At 38.1% G+C, this 20,644-nt stretch overlaps 1 protein-coding gene across 9 annotated transcripts; it reads right to left on the bottom strand.

Annotated features, from left to right (window-relative positions):
- Positions 1–480: 480 nt before the first annotated feature.
- On the bottom strand, positions 481–20,107 carry tpd52l2b (tpd52 like 2b). Of its 9 annotated transcripts, none has more exons than XM_008404300.3 (9): positions 19,873–20,107; positions 15,754–15,917; positions 14,526–14,674; positions 8,392–8,439; positions 5,943–6,044; positions 3,826–3,852; positions 3,669–3,713; positions 2,818–2,866; positions 481–2,026 (listed from the first exon to the last, which is right to left on the bottom strand). In XM_008404300.3, exons 1-9 carry the CDS (start codon positions 19,889–19,891, stop codon positions 1,940–1,942), a joined length of 690 nt encoding a protein of 229 aa, XP_008402522.2. In that variant the 5' UTR covers positions 19,892–20,107; the 3' UTR covers positions 481–1,939. The 9 variants fall into 9 exon arrangements, with proteins under 9 accessions (XP_008402522.2, XP_008402533.2, XP_017165651.2 ...); XM_008404311.3 differs by having other exon boundaries at positions 3,669–3,710; XM_017310162.2 differs by lacking the exon at positions 3,826–3,852.
- Positions 20,108–20,644: the final 537 nt, after the last annotated feature.

Genomic DNA, 20,644 nt, shown 5'->3' with positions numbered 1-20,644 from the left:
GTAATTTATCACAGGATATACAATACCATGCTTGTAGTAGTATTTCCACTTCCGGCGCCAGGAGAGCAACTAATATGAGATTAATTAAAAATATGACTCAAGTTGAGTGACTATGCAACATGAGTCATATCCGGAGCTGTTCAGCTTTTGTCCTGTACCAATCAAAATAACTTTGCAACTACCGCCATCTTGTGGTGAAATTAATCAAATGAAACTGAAGCGTGTAAAACAAATTTAGGGCATAAAATCGTTTTTTACTTTGTTTTGACTTGTAGCAAAAGGTAGTAAGTATATATCACAGATCTTATGACTCTTATTTATTAATATTTAAACAATACACTCACCCAGATCTGAATAACCATGAGGAAAATGCTTCCCCCACAAGGCAAATTCAATTAAACCTGAGAAATGATCTTATGGTGCTTCAACAAGGAAAGACAGCTCTAAGAAAAATAAATAAAATAAAATATGGAGCCAGAATCAGGTTTTCATTTAAAGGAATGCTTTATTGATCTCTACACATATACAACAAAACCGGAGATCTTTAATTATTTCAGCATGATTTCCCAAATCTCATCACTTTCCAGTCAGAGACGAAGCCAGGACCCAAAGTGAGTAAAGCTGCACTTCCCTTGGCACCCAAAACAAAACATAAAGGTACACCGTTCTCGTTTGGCCGTCTCCAAAAAATACAAAAAAATGCAGAAAAGGTTCATCTAAATCATCTAAGTTAGTGGGGAAAAAAGGGAGAAAATTTCCAACTAAAATCACATTTTTTCCTCAATTGGAAAAGAAAATTCTGTAACAGATATTTCAAACGTTGGCAACTTCAGCTGAAGGCGTACAAGTTCTGGAAAAAAAAAATATATAATCTACCAACGTAAAAAAAACAAAAATGTAACAATGAAACACACTTAAATCAGTTTGATGAGAAGTTGTTTCTAATTCTTTTAGACATTTCTCTTATGAGAAAAGCTGCAGGAAAATATTTCATAATGGTACAAATGAAAAGTTTGTTTGAGCAAAACAAAATTAATTCCTTTTTTTAATTCAGGCTCAGAAAAACCCCCCAGATTTTCTGCAGTTTTTAGCCATTAAATTTAGTTTGCTTTTGCTAGCAGCGGCTAACTTGTGTACATTCACATACCAGTTGGCAAAAAGCAGCGCGGGATATTTCTAAATTGACACCAAAATGAAGAAAACCTGTAAAGTTTTCCTCTTCTTTAAGCTAAATCTGAGCAGACGAGACGAGCAGAAACAAACCTGGGTTGGATTAACGGAGAAAATGTTTAAATTAAAACCAGTTTTTATTTTTATTCCCAGTTGCTTTGGTTTGATTAGTGTAACTAACTGAGAAAAACTGACCCACTAGTGTTTGTTTCCTTCTGCCCACCCTGATTACTACAACCGGCGATAGAGTATAGTCATATATATTTATACATATTGATAAAAATTATGTAAAAACGTTATGCAAAGCAGTGTAAAATAGTTTATAATACAAAAATGGGTGCAGTTTTTACAACTTGTGTGTTTTTTGTGAGTTTCTTTAGGTGTGATGTGGCTGCTTGCTGGGTTTGTGAGGCGAGACAAACATGCGGAGACCGAAGATTTCCTCGATCAAACTGCGAAGCAAAAACCTGAAAGAGGAAACAGACAGAATGTGCTCACAGTGTGAGAGCAGGAAAAGTGAAAGTTTTAAACTTTCAGGGAGGATCACAGATGTTCAGAAAGAAGGAAAAACTCCACTTTTTTTTTTTTTTTTTTAGTTTTTCTGATTTCTGGCTCAAAATTATTATTTTAAATCAGAGATGATAACAGGATTTACAGATCGTAGGACAAAATGCAGAGTGTTGCTGAGGGGGGTCAGAGGTCAGGGCTCCATAACAGTACAGTCTGAGGTCGTGAGGAAGATGGCAGCGAGGATGAGGAGGCGGTGCTTTCAGAAGGGCGGGTTCTCATGAGTCGGGGTGGTGTCGGCCGGGGAGCCGACGGCGTCTCCGTTCCCTCTGGGTCCCACCACCTTATGCTGCGCAGCACCAACAGGAAAGAGGAAGACAAGAACAGGAAACGGACGAGTGCTTAATGATTGTGACGGGTGCTGACTCAGCACTTTCTGCTTCCTGTTTACGGCGGCAGACCCGAGTGAAGTACGCCCCCCTGCCCCCCACCTTCTTCAAATTTAGCTAAATCTGCATCAAATGTTTGTGCTGCAAAATTTCCCATTTGTGCCGCCATAATTTTAAACACATTAATAAAAGTTCCCAAAGGTCATGAAAGGTCAACCAGCCCACTCTTCTTCAAATCTAAAAATTGGTGTCAGTCAAATCCGCTACGTTTGTGCTGCAAAGATATTTTGTTTGTCTATTGAATTGAAGATATTAATGAAAGTTTAGAGGTCAAAAGCTCAACCAGCTTTGCCACCTGCTTCAAATCCAACAAAATCGGATCAAATCTTTGTGCTGCTATAAATTTGAACATAATAAAAGCTTCCAGAGGTCATGAAAGGTCAACCAGCCTCCCGCCTTCTCCCAATTTGACAAAACTGTTGTAAAACATTTGTGCTGCAAAAATGTAGATTTGTGCCGCTACCATTCTAAAGATGCTATAATATAAAAGTTTCCAGAGGTCATGAAAGGTCAACCGGCCACCACTGGCAAAACCTGTTCATTTATTCCTTTTAAAGACATGATCAGATAACTTAATTTCATTTTGACTTATGAACAGATTTTTATTTACTTTTAGCATAAAAACAAGCAAAATATAAAAATATCTTAACAAAAAAAAAGGTTTGTCGTGAACTTAAACGGTTTTACTCGCCTTCAGGTTTCCCACTTTGTCCTCAAACGACTTGAAGGTTGGAGAGTTTCTAAAGAGCAAAAACATTAAGTTAATTAGAAATATCAAGTTTCATATCGTAACAAATAAAAATAAATCATCAAGCTGAAATACACATCAAGAAAATGCTAAATAAATAAAAGCAAAAATAAAATGAGCTTCAAGATTTAAAGCTTTTATAGAAAATATACTTTATGCCTCAAGATAAAATTAGTTGTGAGTTTGTAAATAATCTGAAATTAAACAGTAAATAAAACAGAATATTAAAATATACTGTTATAGAATTTTATTTGAATACATAATTTATATCAATTTCTTTATAGAATATATCCATTCCCACAAAATACAAAAATAAAATAAATTAAAACTATATACACTATAAAATTAGAAATGAAAGCTATTTATGCAAATGACAATAAAGATCATATTAAATTACACAATTTTATTAGCATATATTATAGTTTTTATATCCTTAAAAGTATAAAAGATATAATATCCAATTAAATAAAGCAATATATGTCAATAAATAAAATATTATACTGAAAGATTGAGAAAAAATATAAAAATAGTTAATAATTAAATGGAACAAAATATTTAAAACATATTTGAATTCATTATAAATACAATATATTTTATAAAATAAACTATAAAAGATCATATCAAACATATCTACAGTAATTGATTAAAATTCTCTTAAAATCCCAAATGTGTAAGAAAGATGGAGAAAACATGAAAAAATAACTAAATATGCAAATATCCAATTTAATCTCTATTGGAGAAAAACAAGCTAGGTGGTGAAATAATCATCAGGAGGAGCACAGCGGTTACTTTACCTCATGGCCGGCATACTTATGGAGTGGCGAATGGAATAGTTGCTACTTTGAAAGCATTAAAGGAAGGAGAAAATCCAAGAGTTACACAGCGAAGCAAAGAGATTAAAATGCCTCCAACTTTAAAGAATATCCTGATCTGGACCAACATTAGCCTTACCTAAAGGAGTTAGAGAAAGGCAGAGCTCTGCAATCGAACCGGGGCAGCAATAAAAAAAACAAAAACAAGACGACAACGTGAGGCAACGGAGCAAACAGAAACCGGAACGAGACAAAAAAAAAAAAACGGAAAAACTGCAGAAAAAGGAACAGCATGCAGATAAGAGAGCAGAAGCCGTTTGCTGTGGAACCAGAATCAGTAAAATTATGAATTTAACCGTTTTTCTGTCTAAAATGAAGTAAAACCACAGCAAATATTTAAATACTTTAAACATGTTGGCAGCTGTTTTCTGACGCCAAGATAAGAACGGTTCAGATCTGCAAGACGCTGCTGGTTTTAAGTAAACGCCAGCAGCGGTTTGACACCAGAACCGGTTTGGTGAGATAAAAAATAAAAAACAAGACAGAAGTGAAGTGATCATGACACAACAGGGAGGAGAAACCAAACAACTTCTACTTCTCATTTTTAAAAACGCTAAAAGCTCTGGTACTTTAAATATTTCCACTACAGCAACACTTAGAAAGCAGGGGTGTCCAAACTTTTTATCACATGGTCAAAATCATAAACTTAAATCACAAATATTAAACCGAGCATAAAATATTTTAATTGAACAAGGAAAATAGTCAAATAGGAATTTAACTTCAAAATGGTTTCACGTTTTGCTCATGAGAAAAACAAAACATTTTACCAATTTATTTATTTTTACTGAAGAAAACTGAAAAAGATTTAGTGTATTCTCAGAAATCAAAACATTATTTAGTAACTCATTTGAAAAATATTTAATAAAACCAGATTTGAGTCACTAACTGGATAAACATCATCCATGAAATTAAAGAGATGGTTTTAAAAAATGAACAGTTTGTGCTGTAACAAATATTTAAATTTCTGATTCATAGTTAAAAATAAAAGAAAATAAAAAATCTGTTTGCGCTGGGGGGACAAATTTGTGTCATTCAAGGACCCCACAAAATCAGTCCAGGGGCCGCAAATGGCCCCCGAACCACACTTTGGACACCCCAGACTTTAGAGTTTCATGCAGAACTGAAACTATCTGAATTATGCATGCAGCAGCAGCAACAACGATTAGAAACGGAGATGAAGAGGCAGCTGGACACTCGGGTGGCAAACAGACAAAAAAAAGTGAAATATTCGGTTTTAGGGTGAAATTTCGTTAATGAAGCTTTTGCCCAACCGTTCAGCTGATATGGTCTCTGTTCTCATCAGAACAGGTGTTTAAAAGGTGCATTCACACAAGCCCAGAAAAATGTGACCATTATCTACTTAAAAGTGACAATTAACAGGCCAAAAAAAATTAATTAATTATGGACTTCCTGTTTTTAAAATCCAAAATATTTCCAGGCATCTTCCTTCAGGTTTGTTGGTGGTGGTTTCAATGATTAGAAGAATTCATTTAATGGTTTTATAAATTGACATCGGACCATTCAAAGGAAAATCGACCAAAGTAAAGTGAAAATTATTAAACTTTTGTCTCGTCAGTTGGGTTTCACCTTGGATTGCGGGAACTTTCACCTTTTGCTGCCGTATCAAAAATACATCTGATAAAATATTTAATATTCAACAATATTCACAGATGTAGGGCAGAGGAAACACTTTAGCCCTAAAGGCTAGCAAAGCCAAGTGAGCGGAATTAACCAACCCACTCACTCTGTGGTTGCCTAGCAACAACCTGCTGGACAGGAAGCAGTTTCAAGCCCCTCCCCCCCCAACTTCGGTTGCCTAGCAACAACCTGCTGGGTAACTGCCACAGCAGCAGTTTAAAGTTTTGCCTCTTAACTGCTTAAAAAAAAAAAAAAAAAAGACAACAGCTTGGAGTGAAAACAGGAGCGGTCACTCCCTCAGGCTGGCTGTATTTCAGATATTTATAACAGAAAAATAATCAATAATTATCGACAGACTGATGAGTATCCTGATACGTTCGTCAGCCATAATTGTAGCTTTAACTTCTTAACGTTTTCCGTAAATTTCACCCGAAAGCCAAACACCCTCGACTTTTAGTTGGTTTTATGTGTATAATAAGTTTGTGTTTTCTTCTGGGCTTCACCAGCTCCAGAACGTGGTTTTAGCTTTTCCAGCAGCAGGTCAGGTCATGTTTGTACCTCATGTCGCCCAGCCTCCTGCTGATGGCCGTGCCCAGCGTGTTGAGAGCGGCGCTCGTCTTCTGTCCCGCCTCAGAAAGAGTCTCCTGGGTCTTCTTGTATCTGCAGAAAGAGAGAACAGCGAGGATGAGCAAACAAGATGGAGCCAGATCTCGGAAAATGAAGGAAAGACAAAAGGGCACAGACAGTTAGCAACATGGCTGATGGGAGAGTGAAGCAAAATCAGGAACAGGGTGTGGCAACTCCAAATGATAGCCCAAAAAAAATTTATTTTACGTGCCATTTTGACAACTTGTTCCTATATAATCCATGAACATTTATTTTCTTAAGAGAAAATAAACTAAGCAGCATTGGCTTAAGCAGACTGGACAAAACAATAGCAGTAACCGAAGATAGAGAAATAGCTGCACAATGTCAGAAAAATAATAATAACCTTCACATTTCTAACACAGTATTTACTCTGTGAGCTTTAGTTTCTCAGCTCCTACAAATATTAATCAGGAGTGGTTATTAGGGGAAGTTAAGAGTCCATCAGACTGGTTAAACATGCGAAGCATGACAATACCAAGCATTAGCATAATGAAACCAAACTTTGCTTTAATTCAACAACTAAAACACGAATAAAGGAAAAAAGCTGCTGTGGGTTCAGCAAAGAAGGTAGTTTTTAACCCACAAGATCTTCCTGTTTTATGCATCACAGTGGACAGGCACTGAAATTTATCCGACTTTTACTCAAGCAAAGTCGGGTTTATTAGTACAGAACATTTCAGCAACAAGGCAATTCAAAGAGCTTAGATGATAAAACATGAACACAATAAGATGTTGCCCTACATGTTTAGGAAAAAGAGAGTTTTCATTTCTGATTAATTCAATGAGCAGCAAAACACAAAATTCAGTAAAATATTGCAGCATTTCACCTTCCAACCTGGCATTAAAAGCCAAACAGAGAAATTGGTTGATGGGATGATAAACTAAGTTACTCATGAAATTGGACAAAGTAAGGAGTGAAACTGCATCTGCATGATATGACAAACATCAGTTTTACTCAATATTGATCGTGATTAATAAATGACACGTGAACAGCCTAAATATTTCATGCCGCAGTCCTTTACGCCTGCAGTGTAGCTCCGATTAGCTGCGTTTCCATTACAAATGTAGATATTCTGCTGATGTTGAAAAAACTAAATTTAGTAATTGCAATTTTTCATTAAATAATGCAATTAGAATAACAAGTGAATAAGTTTGTTCACACAATAATTCACTAAAACCATGTCACGCCTTCATCCTCATACTACTTCCTGTCTTCTTCTTTGTGGTTTCCTGTAGAAGTAACATCCAGTTGTTGATCATGTCACTTGTGAAAAACAAACAAAGCAAAAAAAATCTCATCCTAGTACCAAAACTTTTTATCCCACTCAACTCAACGTTTACACTCACAGGTGAAAATGGCTGTCAACAGATGCACAATTATACAACCATACATCTTTGAAAAGCAGAAGTGGAGCCTTCTGCGCAATCAACAAGAATGCAGGAAGTCGTTTCTGGATGGCAAGTCAACAATAAAACACTTGTCTTTTCCTGCACTCATACAGTGGTAAAACCAGCTGACCAAAAGTGCTGGAACTCCTCTGGGGTTGCTAGGTAACGGGCAGAGTTCCGCTGGGGTTGCTAGGTAACAGGCAGTACCTGCTGATTTGATACATCACATTCCACAGGTTTTTGAAATGTCTCATTTTCCAGACACCAAAAAACATGAACTTGCTGCCAAAAACCAGTTGGGTTTTTAAAGTTTTTTAAGCACCTGGACTGCATTTAGAAGCAGTAGAAACACAAACGGAAGAACAAAGACATGTAAAATGTGAATTTTTCATAATACGTCCCCTTTAAATCCATTAGCCATTCAAGTTTATCCAGCTTTGAGTTAGGAAAAATGTGATGGGTCAAGATACTTGTGTAATAGTTGTGCTCAGAGCTCAGGTTTTATTGGGATCATATGAATAAGTCACCTGAACTTCAATGGCGTTTTAGAGAGAAAATGTCACAAAGCTGTGGTGGGTTACAGGAAACCAGAGTTGGAATATAATCCAAGATGTATCCCTCTTGGATTCAGTGTTTTGTTTAAATCTGAATTCTCCAGAACTGAGCAGCATCATCATCCTCGGTCACCTTCAGCATCCTGCCAAACTTAATAAACAAACAGCCTAAATGAAAGTCATATGCTAGTTATTGTGAGTCCACCATCCCCTAAGCATAACATGGCCTCCAACACCAGAACCTGAGTGAACCCAAGCTAACTACTGGACCAAACAGAAAACAGAAAACAGAGCGTGGACAGCAGAGAAATGATGGAGAAAAAAGCTCCCAAAATGAAACTCAAAGAAACCTTAGCTCATCTAAAAAGCCAAAGACAAGCAAAAACCAAAAAAAAAAAAAAAAAGGATTAACTCACGCTTCAGAGTGGGTAATGTCATCCAAAGTGGCTGAGGCAGACAGATATCTGAAGACACAACAGCGGGATAATGACACAAGGGAAGACACAGTCATAATAAACAATAATCCTAAAACCTGAAAAACTCTCAGTATAGATCTACAGTCATATAGATATGCAAGAACTTAAACAGTCATTCATTAATTTCTACCATTTAGCCATTTACCCCATTAGGAGACCAAAGTATGTGAAGGCACCATCGTTTTACTCCCCGTTTTAATCTAAAAAAAATTACAATTTTCCCAACTACAACAAAGTAAAAAAGTATTTGAGGATACAGCAAATTATTCACGTTTCTTCTCACTGCCTTGTAAATCAAAAAATGCAATTTAATAATATGTGATGCACCGATATGAAACTTTGGGCCAGTCCCGATGGCCAATATTAATACTGCTGTCACAACTGATATCAGACTTCACCACCATTTTAACATGAAAGAAATTATTTTATTGATTATTTTGATGATTTATTTTTAAAAAATTGGCACATTCCTCAGATTTCATGTAATTGTTTCAGCCCTTCTAAAGTTATAACCTTTCACAAGTAATTTTTAAATTAGTTGACGAAGTTTTCGAATAATCAATCACGATTAATCATTTCAGCCCAACTAAAATTATGACCCTTTATTATTAGCTACACAATCAGTTAAAGAATCGATTAATCACAATTATTCTGATAATTCTGATTAATCGTTTCAGCCCAACTGAAGTAATGTAGTTTCAATTAGTTGATTATTTCAATATTCAATTAACACAATTAATTGAATAAATTGGATTAGTCAGATTAATCAATCTTTCACAATTAGTTACACAATTGATGATTTGAATAATCGCTTAATTACGATTAATCCACTTTATTGTTTCAGCGCTACTAAAGTTGTGTCCTTTCATAATTATTAACAGCTATTTGAATAAACGATTAATCACGAGTAATCGTTTCAGCCTTAATCTTCCCATGTTACTGCTCACAAGGACGCTGAAATTTTACGCTGAAAGATTAGAAAGTGCATGACTTCTGAATAAAACTGCTGAGTGATAAAGTTTTGATGTAAAACCTCTATTTTTTCTTTCCTGAATGCCATCAGCGTTCTGTCTTCAGATAGCTGCTGGTCTTTGACAGGCGGTTTGACCAGCTCCACGCTTCAGGAAGCCGGGAGGGCAAAGATAACAACGTGGAGCAGAACGGCTGAAAGCGCAGGATGGGAAATCCTCCCACATTTATACTCCGATGATTCATGCTTTAGCAGATCAAAACACCAACTCACTCACTCATTAGAGATAAAACGGAACAAAAACACCTTTCACTGCCTGGTTTATACTTCATAAAAACCATCGTTTTGATTCTGGTTCTGGTCCAAATGCAGACGTAAAGCCAGGACAAGACGAGTCTGTATGTTCTGACCTCCATCAGCACAATGCAGCTTACAGTACAGCAGCGCAGCGTCACACTGGGCAGATCTGTGCTGTAATTGTCTCAGAGAAAACAGTCTGAACAGAGACAGGGAGTATGTTGAAGTCTGAGCTGCATTAGGGGGACTTCACGCTGAACGGGGACCCCACCGTGTTCTCCAACACGACCCACTAGAGACGGACCGACCGCATGGTAGAAAACACGAAGACACCAAAAAGCTGCTCAGCTTTAAGACGACACTTCAAACTGATAGGAATTTCAATGCAACAAACACCTTGTCAAGGCCACCAATATCTCCAAGACTGATTGAGATTGATGCCAGCAGTGGAAACTTGATTTTCAATATTTTATACTTGTACTAAAACAAATGTGCACTTTAAAAAGAATTCAGCAAAACCAATACAAGCCTCCAGACAGTTTGAAACGATTTTGGACAAAATATCAAATTAATTCCAGAAATTAAAAATGATTCAAGAGAAGTTTTTTTTTTTTAAATTACAAGAATATAGTCAAAATGTCAGAATTCGTAACATTTTTTACTTAAGAAAATAAAGTCTGTAGGATTTTTGTGTACTTTTGCACTCCTTCTTATTAGTTGCTTGTTTTAATCTCTTCACTCTAAATTTATTTTTAAAAACTATAAAATGAAAATGTAAATTTTTTTTTGAGATTTTGTCTTTACTGTCCAACCCTATAAATAATAACTATTAAATCACAGAGTTTTCATGACTTATGCTCTGTGAATTTCTCTTTTTATTTGGCTCTTTTGGCACTCCATAGCCACGTTTCCATCCTCTTCCTCATCTGTCATTCTGCATCTCATTCTTTTCCTCTCGTCCCAGTTAGTCCAGTCTGCGCGTCCTGTCTGGTCACTGGGACCAGCGAGGGAGGGGGGCTGGGAACAATGCGTGTCAGAGATACAGACACATTTTCCTGCACTGGGTGTGTGTGTGTGTGTTATGGCAAATAAAGAGCTTCATGCCTGCCTGCATCTCCTGTCCTACATTTTTCACCAAATAGACACAATCCACAATTATCTCAACAGCAAACAAAAGAAAATCGGCCATCTTGGTTTCTGGCCCCCCATCACCTGCTGGTGGCTGCATGCTAAAACGGAGACCAGACCAGTTAGCTACATCCTGTTGAGTGGGATCATCTATCAGACTAAAGCTGCTCCGTCCAGTTTATTGGCAAGTCAGGCAGATAAACTCGATGCTTAAACTAGGGGTGTTAAATTTTCTGTCAGGTTGGCCGAGTACTTTTTAAAAACTAAAATCACTAAAAAATGTTGCTTTTTACCGACTCATCAATAAGCACAAATTATTTTAATCAAACAAATAATCAGATATTTTTTGCAGGAGAGGAATTGTAAATCAAGTTTGCACATGTTTTAAATGGAAAAGCATCCAGTTTGCTGATTATTCTGGGCTAAAAACTGAAACAATATTTCATCTATTCTCAGCAATAAAAGCAGGATCTGTTGGTCTTTATTTGAAAACACTTGCTGTATTTACCCAACTTTGAATACATTAATTAAAAGCAGATTTTTATGCGTTTTAGTGTACAAGTCAATGAGTAGATGTGGTTCTAGCTGCCATAACAAGGAAACCAGAAAGCTTGGAAATGTTGATGCATCCAACGTTTTTATAAGTAAATTTTAATTTAAATAAAGTTTGTTGGCCGCATTAAATCAGTCCAGTGGCTGCAAATGGCCCCCAACCCTCACTTTGAAACCCTTTGTTTTGAAAAACGTTTTCCAGCCGGGACGCGACGCAGCAGCTGGACGTTAGCATCAAGCTAAGCTAGCCCGGTTCTCCTTCCTGCCTCTGTCCCGATGAACAGGGTCTCCAAACACTCACTGCGACTCCCTGAAGACAAACTCGCCTTTATGCCGCCGTAAATCACACCGAGACGTGAAGAATGCGTCTCAGCCCCGACCAGAACTCTGCAGATTCTGACCGTTTGTTGTAAACGCTGCAGGGAATTTTTTTTCCAACAACAGAAAAAAAAAAAAACTAGTGAAAAAGCTGTTTAGCGTCTTACATTGTGTTCTATTTAGGTTTGAAAAGAAAAAAAAAAGTAAATTTTATCTCAACTTCAGCTTCGTCCGGCCAACAGAACAAGCGTTTTCACCTCATTCCTGCACTTTTTCCTCCTGGGTCCCATCGGTTTATTTACTTAAGGCAGCGGAGCCCAAAGTGGGTCCTGGAGGGTCGGCATCCTGCATGTTTCGGTTCTCTCCCTGGTTTAACGCACCTGGATCAAATGATGGCTCGTTAGAAGCTCTAAGAGGAACATTGACAAGTTGAAAAAGTTGTTACAGCCACCAGGGAGAGAATAAAACGTGCAGGATGCCGACCCTCCAGGACCGACTTTGGGCTCCCCTGATGTAAGGATCCTTTTTAACCCTACAGAACTTTACGATAACAATCAGGCTTTTACAAAGAATTTAAGAGATGAAGGATACTTCAGCTCAAAACATCAAAGTATCTCAGAAGAGTCGTGGATGGTGATGCTGTTGCCTGGGAGGATTTCCAGTAGCAGTCAATCTTGCAACGCATCCGAAGAAGCCTCTGACGGAAGTGTGTTGCCATGATATGCCAACAGCTCCATTTCCAGGCAGCAGAGACGATGTTAAACATGACATCATCAGTTGTCGGCAAGCTCTGCTGATCCACCACCTTCACTTTTGCTGCTCCACGTTTAATCTGAGAGATGTTGGAGTAGGGGATTTGATCTTTGCATCCACAAAACCTCCTTTTCATCGCCGCTGAGATTTGAGCTCCTATTTGTAGCTCTGAGCTAAATCAGCTGCTCCTGGTTGCCTTAGTTACTTATCATAACTTTCCAAAAGTTTAAAAAAACATCCAAAAGCGACGGGAATAACTGTCCAAACAAGCAACACCTCAACCAAAACCGTCATGAACAGAAGTCTGCACTAACTGGAGGTAGTGCAACCGTGAGACTGACTGCAGTTGGACGTATTAAAATCGGGAGATAAATTTACGTGATGACTCAACGGCCGCATTGGAAAAACACCGTCTGCTACCAGAACCGAGAGAGAGAAGCTGAAAATATCCACCAGACAGGAAAGAGAAGAAACATGTCATCAATCTGAGAGGAAGAACGAACAGCTGATCCAGAGAGAGGAAGTCATCTGCTGATACAACAACCGATTCACCCTGAAGGATCCAGAGACGCTCCGGAACCACATGAATGGGTGGAGAACGAGTCAGACATGAACCCGGTTCTGTTGTTATTAGAACTGTAAGGAGAAAGAGTCTCACTTCAAGTCGAAGCAAATGTCCAGGAGAATCATCAGCAGAGCAGATCCAGAGTCAGACTGTTACACCTGCAGCTACAGATTAAAGCAGTTACACTGAGGAGGCTTCAGGTGCAGCATCTCTGTAACACCTGGTGTTAAACAGCAGCAAACATGGTGAGAAGGTGAGAGGCACTGGGGGCGAGTCGGAGCGTGAGAGAGCAAACAGCGGCGTCCAGCAAACAGTTGGTAAAACTCACAGATCTGAGCTGGTCACCCTCTCGTTCCACTCGCCCAGTTTCTCTGTGGTTCTCGCGTAGCTAGAAACAGGAGCGCGTTACGCCGCCGTCCAGCAGGGGGCCGGAGCTAAGCTAAAGCTAAAGCTGCTCAGGTCCGAAACGCTGCAAAATCAACTTCCTGCCTGAAGGAATTAAAGCGTCAAATCTTTAGTTTGATCTCATCTGGGAGATGTTTGCAGTATTTCGTCCAGATTAATGTCGTCCTTCCAAATGCATCCAGATGCTGCTGATGCATGAATCCTGCTCCAATGTACAAGAGGCAAGAAAATCTAGATGAGAAAATATTAAAATGAAAATAATACTGGGAAACCAACTGATTTCCCAATACATTAGGAGATACTGCGATGATAATATCGCAGTATCAGTCAATCTTGCAACGCATCTCAACTTCAGCTTCGTTCGGCCAACAGAACCAGTAATTCCACTGGTTCCACTCATCTCTGCATTTCTTTCTACTGGTTTGTTCACTTAAGGATTATTTATTATCCTTAAGTGATTATTGCATGATATTGGGAATATTGCATGACTACAAAGTTGGGAAATAATGCGATGGCAATAATATTTGGAAATATTGCGACAATGGCAATAATTTGAAAAATGTTGGCAAATATTGAGCTGATAATATTGGTAAGAACTGCAACAGCAATAATATTAGGGAATATTGCGATGACACTATAATTTACGATAAATGCCTGTTTTCATCTTTTATCTCTTCCTGCTCTGCGTGACCTTCAGTATTTTTAGCAACGGCATGAGTTGCTAAAAGCAACAGTGTGAAAAATACAACTTCAGAACTCGTAAAATAAATTAGCCAATGATTATTGTTCTCCAAACTGGCATAAGACCAAGGAGCCGGACCGTAATAATGCAGCCATTTTCTCCAGCAGCTGCACAGGAAGTCAAAAGTTTCAGATTTAATACTTAGAAGAAGAAAAATTCAGGAAAGCAATAAACGCCGGAAAGCAACATTCTCAGACAGAGACAATCTCTAGAAAGGAAATCCTGTTTGAAGACGAGGTAGAGATTAAAATGATCCATCTGCAGACAACACAGACACGTTCTGGGTTCCTGAGCCGAACCCTGTGGACCAGAACCAGAGAGGTGGCCGGTTTCCTGGTACGTACGCCTGTGAGGTCTGGACGTCCTGCCAGCTCTTGGTGATGTTCTGCTTGAGCTCGTTGAGCGGACTGAGGCCCAGCTTCCTCTTCAGCTCCGCGGCGTGCCTCTCTTTGGCGGACAGGACCTGGCGCAGCGTGTTGATCTCCTCCTCCACCTGAGTCAGAACCGCACAGAACCAGACACACTGCACTGTAAAAACCACTTCGGCTGAAGTTCTATTAAACAGATTTTCACCAGAACCAGAACCTGCTGTGTCTGTGGATCAGAATGTGGAAATGATTTTTGAATTTTAGCCAAAAAGGCTTTAAACATTTGTGAGCCAGAAAACCTCATAACTGGAGCTGCAACTAATGAGTAATCGATTATTCTGATGATTAATCGGATAAAACAGATTCCACATTCTGCACATCTTTCATTAAACATAAAAAAATCATTAAAGAGGCAAACAAGCGATTTGATTCCTGTTTTAAATAATAAATTTAACAATTTAATTCCATTCCTTTAGTGAAAGTTGGACCATTTGTTTGATATTTTAATATTTCTAGCATCAACTTAAGTTTAATTACTTCTTTGTTGTTTCTTCAACAAATGGCATATTTAAGAGTTGGTAAAATCCAATTAACGAGCAGTTAATTACTGAATTAGTTGCCGATTATTTCAATAATCGATTAATCAGATTGATCATTTCAGTCCTACCTATTCCTGCCATCAGACCTTTAATTTCTCAAGAAGCAACTAAACTGCATTTACTGTAAACCTTCACAGTTTGGAAAATATTCTGAGTGCAGCTAACGATTATTCTGACGATTAATCGATTAATCGGATTAAATAAATACGGCACACTCTGCCGATTTTAAATGTAACCACTTATTGAAATATTAAAATAACATCTAAAGATGCAAATAAATGTTTTCACTTTCATATTTCAGTTAGTGTACTGCAGTTAACCATTAACTGATTACTAAATTAGCAGACGATTGTTTTAGTAATTGATTTATTATGATCAATCTGATTAATCATCTTATTTACCATAAAAACAAAAGGAAACCAGAAACTTTGGAAAAGATTATCATTTTATGTCACATCTAATATTTTTCTAAGTAGATTTTAATTTAAAACTTATAGTTTTTGTCCTTTTTGCTCTTGAATTGTGGCCGCAACAGAATCAGCCTAGGGGCCCCAAATGGCCCGCGACCCCTATGTTGGACACCGTTGTGGTAATCGGTCCCTGACCTTCGTCAGTTCGAGGTGGAGCTCCTCGGCCTCTTCCTCCGTCAGGCCGGGGGGGAGAGGGTGAGGCGAGTTCGCCGCCGCCGCCGCGCCCTCCGCCTGATCGTCGGCCATGTTGTCTGAGCGATCCATGCTGTTGCCTTTGTTTGGAGAGTTCAGGTTGATATCTGCAGCAATGGATGATGGGAAAAAAAAAGATTAGGAAACATTATATAGAGTAAAGTTTAAAGTATTCAGATGTTCCTCATTCACATTTATGAAGGAAACTACATCTAGAAAGCAGCTTTCATTACTGCTGAATCGATTAATCGCGATTAATCGATTACTGATTCAACTCGTAGTTGAAGGAAATGCTCTCTTTTAATGCACTTAAGGCCACTTTTAATCAGTTTAAGGCATTTTTAAAAATGTTTGGTTGATATCATGGTGTATTTCAGTCCTATTTTTACGTCAATGTTATTTTATTTTATTATTTATATTGTATCTTAATCAGGTTTTGAGTAGTTTTGATTTGTAATTGTGTTGCTGCCAGACTTGGTCAGAAATCTTTAATCTTAATGAGACACATCTGGGTAAATAAAAGTTATATACAAATACTTAGAAATAATCGTCAACTAAATCAATCATTAACTGGAGACTGAAAGTCATTTCAGAGCAGAAATTAAACAAAGTATGTTTTGCATTTTAGGTAAAAACACCAAGATATTTTAGCCAAAACTCCTCCAGTGGTAATTTTAGCTTCTCCTGGTTCAAACAAACTAAAATGTTTATTTTCTTTAAGGAATTGAATAACTTGAATCTTTGAATATATTGCATAAAAAAGCTTCTGTGGTTAAATGAAAAGTCTGTTAAATTTTAAAAATCTGATTAATCGATTAATCATCAGAATAATTGATCGATTAATCATTTACTAATCGTTAGTTGAAGCCTTAATGAACGAATGAATTCTTTATTAATTAAGAGTTTGAAACTGTTAGCATGAACTGATTAGGATTCCTTAACCTTAAATAACTGAGTCCAGGATTCCTGCAGCGCAGGTCTGATAGCCGCTCTGCTCTACGGAACTGAATAAGTGTCGAGTCATTTACCTGAAGACTAATTTTAGCAGCTTCGGCTGAGGGGGCAACAGAACCCGAGAAAGGAGAAAATACGTCTCCAATAAACGCAAAACGACATGGAAATGGGCTTCAGGCAGCTGTAATCTGCACAACGCAACATAAAAACAAGACGCAGCAAAGAAGACCGAACCAGAGAAGCAGCGGAAACGGTGGCCGTTAATTAAAGACGTTCAACAAAATCGACGGCAGAGTTTCAGATGTTACTCCGATAAATGATAAAAGGCAAAGAACACATTCTCAGAGATGAATAAACATTTAACACTGGGCCTGGAAAACATTTTAAATATCCAAAAACAACAGAAACAACAAATAAAATGAAACATTGAGACTCATAAAAGGCTGGTTGAGACCGAAACACCAGACTGAAGATTTTTATCATCCAGTTTTAGGCAGAAAGAGAAAAACGACAAATCCTGCAAATGGAAATGATTGAGCCCGTTTTAATTCATCTTGAGATTAATTGATTGATTGATAGCGTCGAGGCTAAACCAGCTGAACGTTTTCCGATGTTGGGAAACAACAGGATTATCTGCACACAGCTCAGTAATCCAACTGACAGCAAACAGTGACTCCACCTGTAAGGCATACAGGCGTCACCAGCACAGGCAGGAAAAACCCGATAAAAACAAAAACTTAAATAAAAACACGGAGGTAAGAACAGAATCACTCGTCGTTTCAATGACTTCCGTTTTTTACAGTGAGCTGGCTGGGTTAAATTTATGCTAAAGCTGTAAATGCTCGTTTGGCAGCAGACTAACCTGTCTGCAAACTGAGGTGTGGAGTGAGTGAGGTCATCCTCCACGCCCACTGAACGCCACGCTCTTCTACGTTACGTTTTCTACGCTCCAGTAGCAGCCAGTCTTCCAACGAATCAGAAGAAGCCTCTGACTGAAGACTGTTGCTCTATCAAAGCAGAGATGATACTCGACAGCAACATCTCCTGGATGCCACTATCAGTTATTATTAGCTAGCTCTGCTAATCCGCCTCCTTTGCTTTTTGCCGCCTCTCTTTAATCTCTCTGAGAGATGCTGGAGTAGGGGATGTGCCTAAGCCCGTCACAATAAGCTATAAATCAATAAATCACATGACATTTTTGTTAAAAATCCTGCATTTTGAGAAAAAAAAAACAAGCAAAATAAAACATTTGACACCTGATACTTACAGGGAAGTAGTTAGCTTGCACTCCGCAAAGTTTTTTATGCTAACCAGCTACTCCTGATTGTAATTTTTTTTTTAAATAAAATAAAAAAAACAACAAAAAAACAAGAAACAAGCACTTTGTTGCCATAGTTACATACAAAAGCGGTCTGAAAGTAATAAATAAATGAATACATAAAACATCTTATTCATGTCGCCAGCCAATCGCGCGTCAGTTAGCATAGCATCTAGAGGCATTTCTTTAGAATATTTTAGATATGCGATAAGAGGGAAAAAAAGTCTGGAAATAATCACATTTTTAACTAATAAGATGGATTTACGCTCCACAGAAAAATCTGCGAATAATGAAACACAAATAGACAGAGGCCCACTGTAAATGCCCCGATTTTTTAAAAAAGCTGCGAGATGGTGAGAGAGAGCAGAACATAAAGTCGCCGTTTTCATCCTTAGAGCTTTGAACGTTGATCATGGATCTTGTTGGAAGCGTTTTTAGGAAGCTCAGAGCTCAAGTAAAGAGCTAGATCATCTAGAATGCACACAGGAACATTCCTGTAAAGCTAACAAGATGCTGAGCTCATTGAAAATGTGACCTACAGTCACGTATTCTTCGATTTAAAAGTCCTGCTTCAGGAAACGGCTCTCTGACACTACAGGGTGATGTCGTCTGTCGTCCCATCGTCAATAATTACCCTCACAACTGGAAGGCTAGAAAAATATCTGGAATCCTCTTTTTGCATAATAGTTCCTAAAAATAATCTGAGTTTGATTGGATTTGACCATTTCTCCTAACAGAAACAACAAGGAATCCATCTACCAACATGTCTTAATTTTGAGCATTCAATGCAAATAGCATGTTTTTATTTTAACATGAATGTAAAAGCAATGTTCCAACGATGCCCAGAACAAAGTTGAACTGCAGAACTTTTAGCAAAACGAGCAGAATTCAGCATTTCAGACTATAATACATTATTTTATGCCTCCTTTTATCAATTTGTTATATGTTGGATTCAAATCTATGTGTAAAAAATACACAAAAATGTCTAAAATCAGAAATGTTATGACCCCCTGCAGCATCTCTGTGACCTCTTTAAGGACTGTGACCCCCATGTTGAAGACCTCTAGTGTATACATATTGCTTTGGGAATGTTTTATATTGTAATTTTGCCCCTACTTTGCAGTACATTATTCTTAATTTCGTTTATTTGTACATTTTTATCTTTGTGAAGCCATATGCCTCGATTTCCTGTCTCTTTCCTGCTGTTACGCATCAATTTCCCCCCACAACATTCCACTCTATTGTTTTTTTGTGTGTTCATTTTATGAATAAAGTTGAATAAATGTTTAAAAATGAATGTTCTGGGCCTGTGTGGAGGTCAGCTGGAGTTGATGACACAGCAGAAAGGAAGTTTCCTCCTCACCAAACAGCAGCACCTGGTCTCGGTTTCATTCGCCCGTGTAACGAGATGGAGAGGCTAAAACAAGCGGATGTGTTGAAGTAATGGACCCCGGTGACCCGGGTGGTTAAAGCTGGGTAGGATCAGCTGATAAAGTCAGTGAAATCAGTGCAGGGAAGCTGCTAACATCAGTAACTCGATCCTCCTCCTCCTCCTCCTCTCTCTCCACCTGCTGTTGCTGTTCCTGTCACGGACCGGAGGGCCCGTCCGTCCTCCCAACACCCACCCCAACTTCCCCGGTCCAACAGCGAAACAACACGGAGGAAACGGTTTTCCGTCTTATTACAGGGTTGTGGGTGAAAAACCAAGCTGCTCTCAACTTGTTTACGCCGTTTTTTCAGCCAGGGAGAGAGCGGAGTTGTGCTAACTTGCTCGGTAAGCTAACAATTACCTTGACTGGCTGGGTCCATGGCGTCAGTTCAGCAGATTCTGGGTTATTCTTATCGGTTCTGCTTGAAGCAGATCTGTGTGTTCAGCCCCCGCCTCGGTGTGTGGAAACCTCCCCGACGAGAGCGACCAGCTTCCACGTAGAGAAGGACGTCGATGGGGAACAGCCAGCGGAGTCAAAACAGCCCCAACCAACGGCCAGCTCAGCCTAAGCTACTTTATGTCATGTTAGCGGCTGCGCTACATCCTCTTCCGGTGACTTCATTTCAAAATAAAAGCGTTTCCGTAGACGCTACTACTTTTTTTTAATTATGCCGTCAAGTTAAAAGTACTTGCGGGCCAAGAGAAAAGATACAATAAAATCAAATACATCTTTTAGGGGATGAAAAGTTTGTTATTCATTATAGATTCAAAGCTTAAAAACTTTTTTGCACATTTTCTGTATTTAGGATCAGTTGAACAAACTGATAAATCAAATAAATATACACTGAAGAGCTTTTTTAATTTTTGATAAAAATATTACAATATTTTAATAAGGCCTGACTTACATAGAAAAGGAAGGTATACATGATTATAGATCTGAAAGATAAAAGATAAAACCTTGTTTAAAATTAACAAAAAATTTAAAAAAGCAAATAATATCCTGTTAACGGTTTTTCTATTATTTTTAGATGTTTTTCAAAGCAACATAAAAAAATGTGTCACTTTTGCTTTATATTGTGGAGTTTACTAAACTGGAGCACTGGATGTTCACAATGACTTTTGATTTAAAGTGA

Source organism: Poecilia reticulata, chromosome 7 (genome assembly GCF_904066995.2).
Source record: "Poecilia reticulata chromosome 7, P_reticulata-male-v2, whole genome shotgun sequence".
NCBI lineage: Eukaryota > Metazoa > Chordata > Actinopteri > Cyprinodontiformes > Poeciliidae > Poecilia > Poecilia reticulata.
The sequence above is the reverse complement of the archived record's forward strand: the minus strand, read 5'-3'. Positions and strand labels throughout refer to the sequence as shown.

Coding starts and splice junctions, on each gene's coding strand:
- tpd52l2b (XM_008404300.3), bottom strand. Junction 6,045..8,391: donor GACATTACCCACTCTGAAGC/GTGAGTTAATCC, acceptor CTCTTTCTGCAG/ATACAAGAAGACCCAGGAGA. Junction 3,853..5,942: donor AGGAGGCTGGGCGACATGAG/GTACAAACATGA, acceptor GTTCGATTGCAG/AGCTCTGCCTTTCTCTAACT.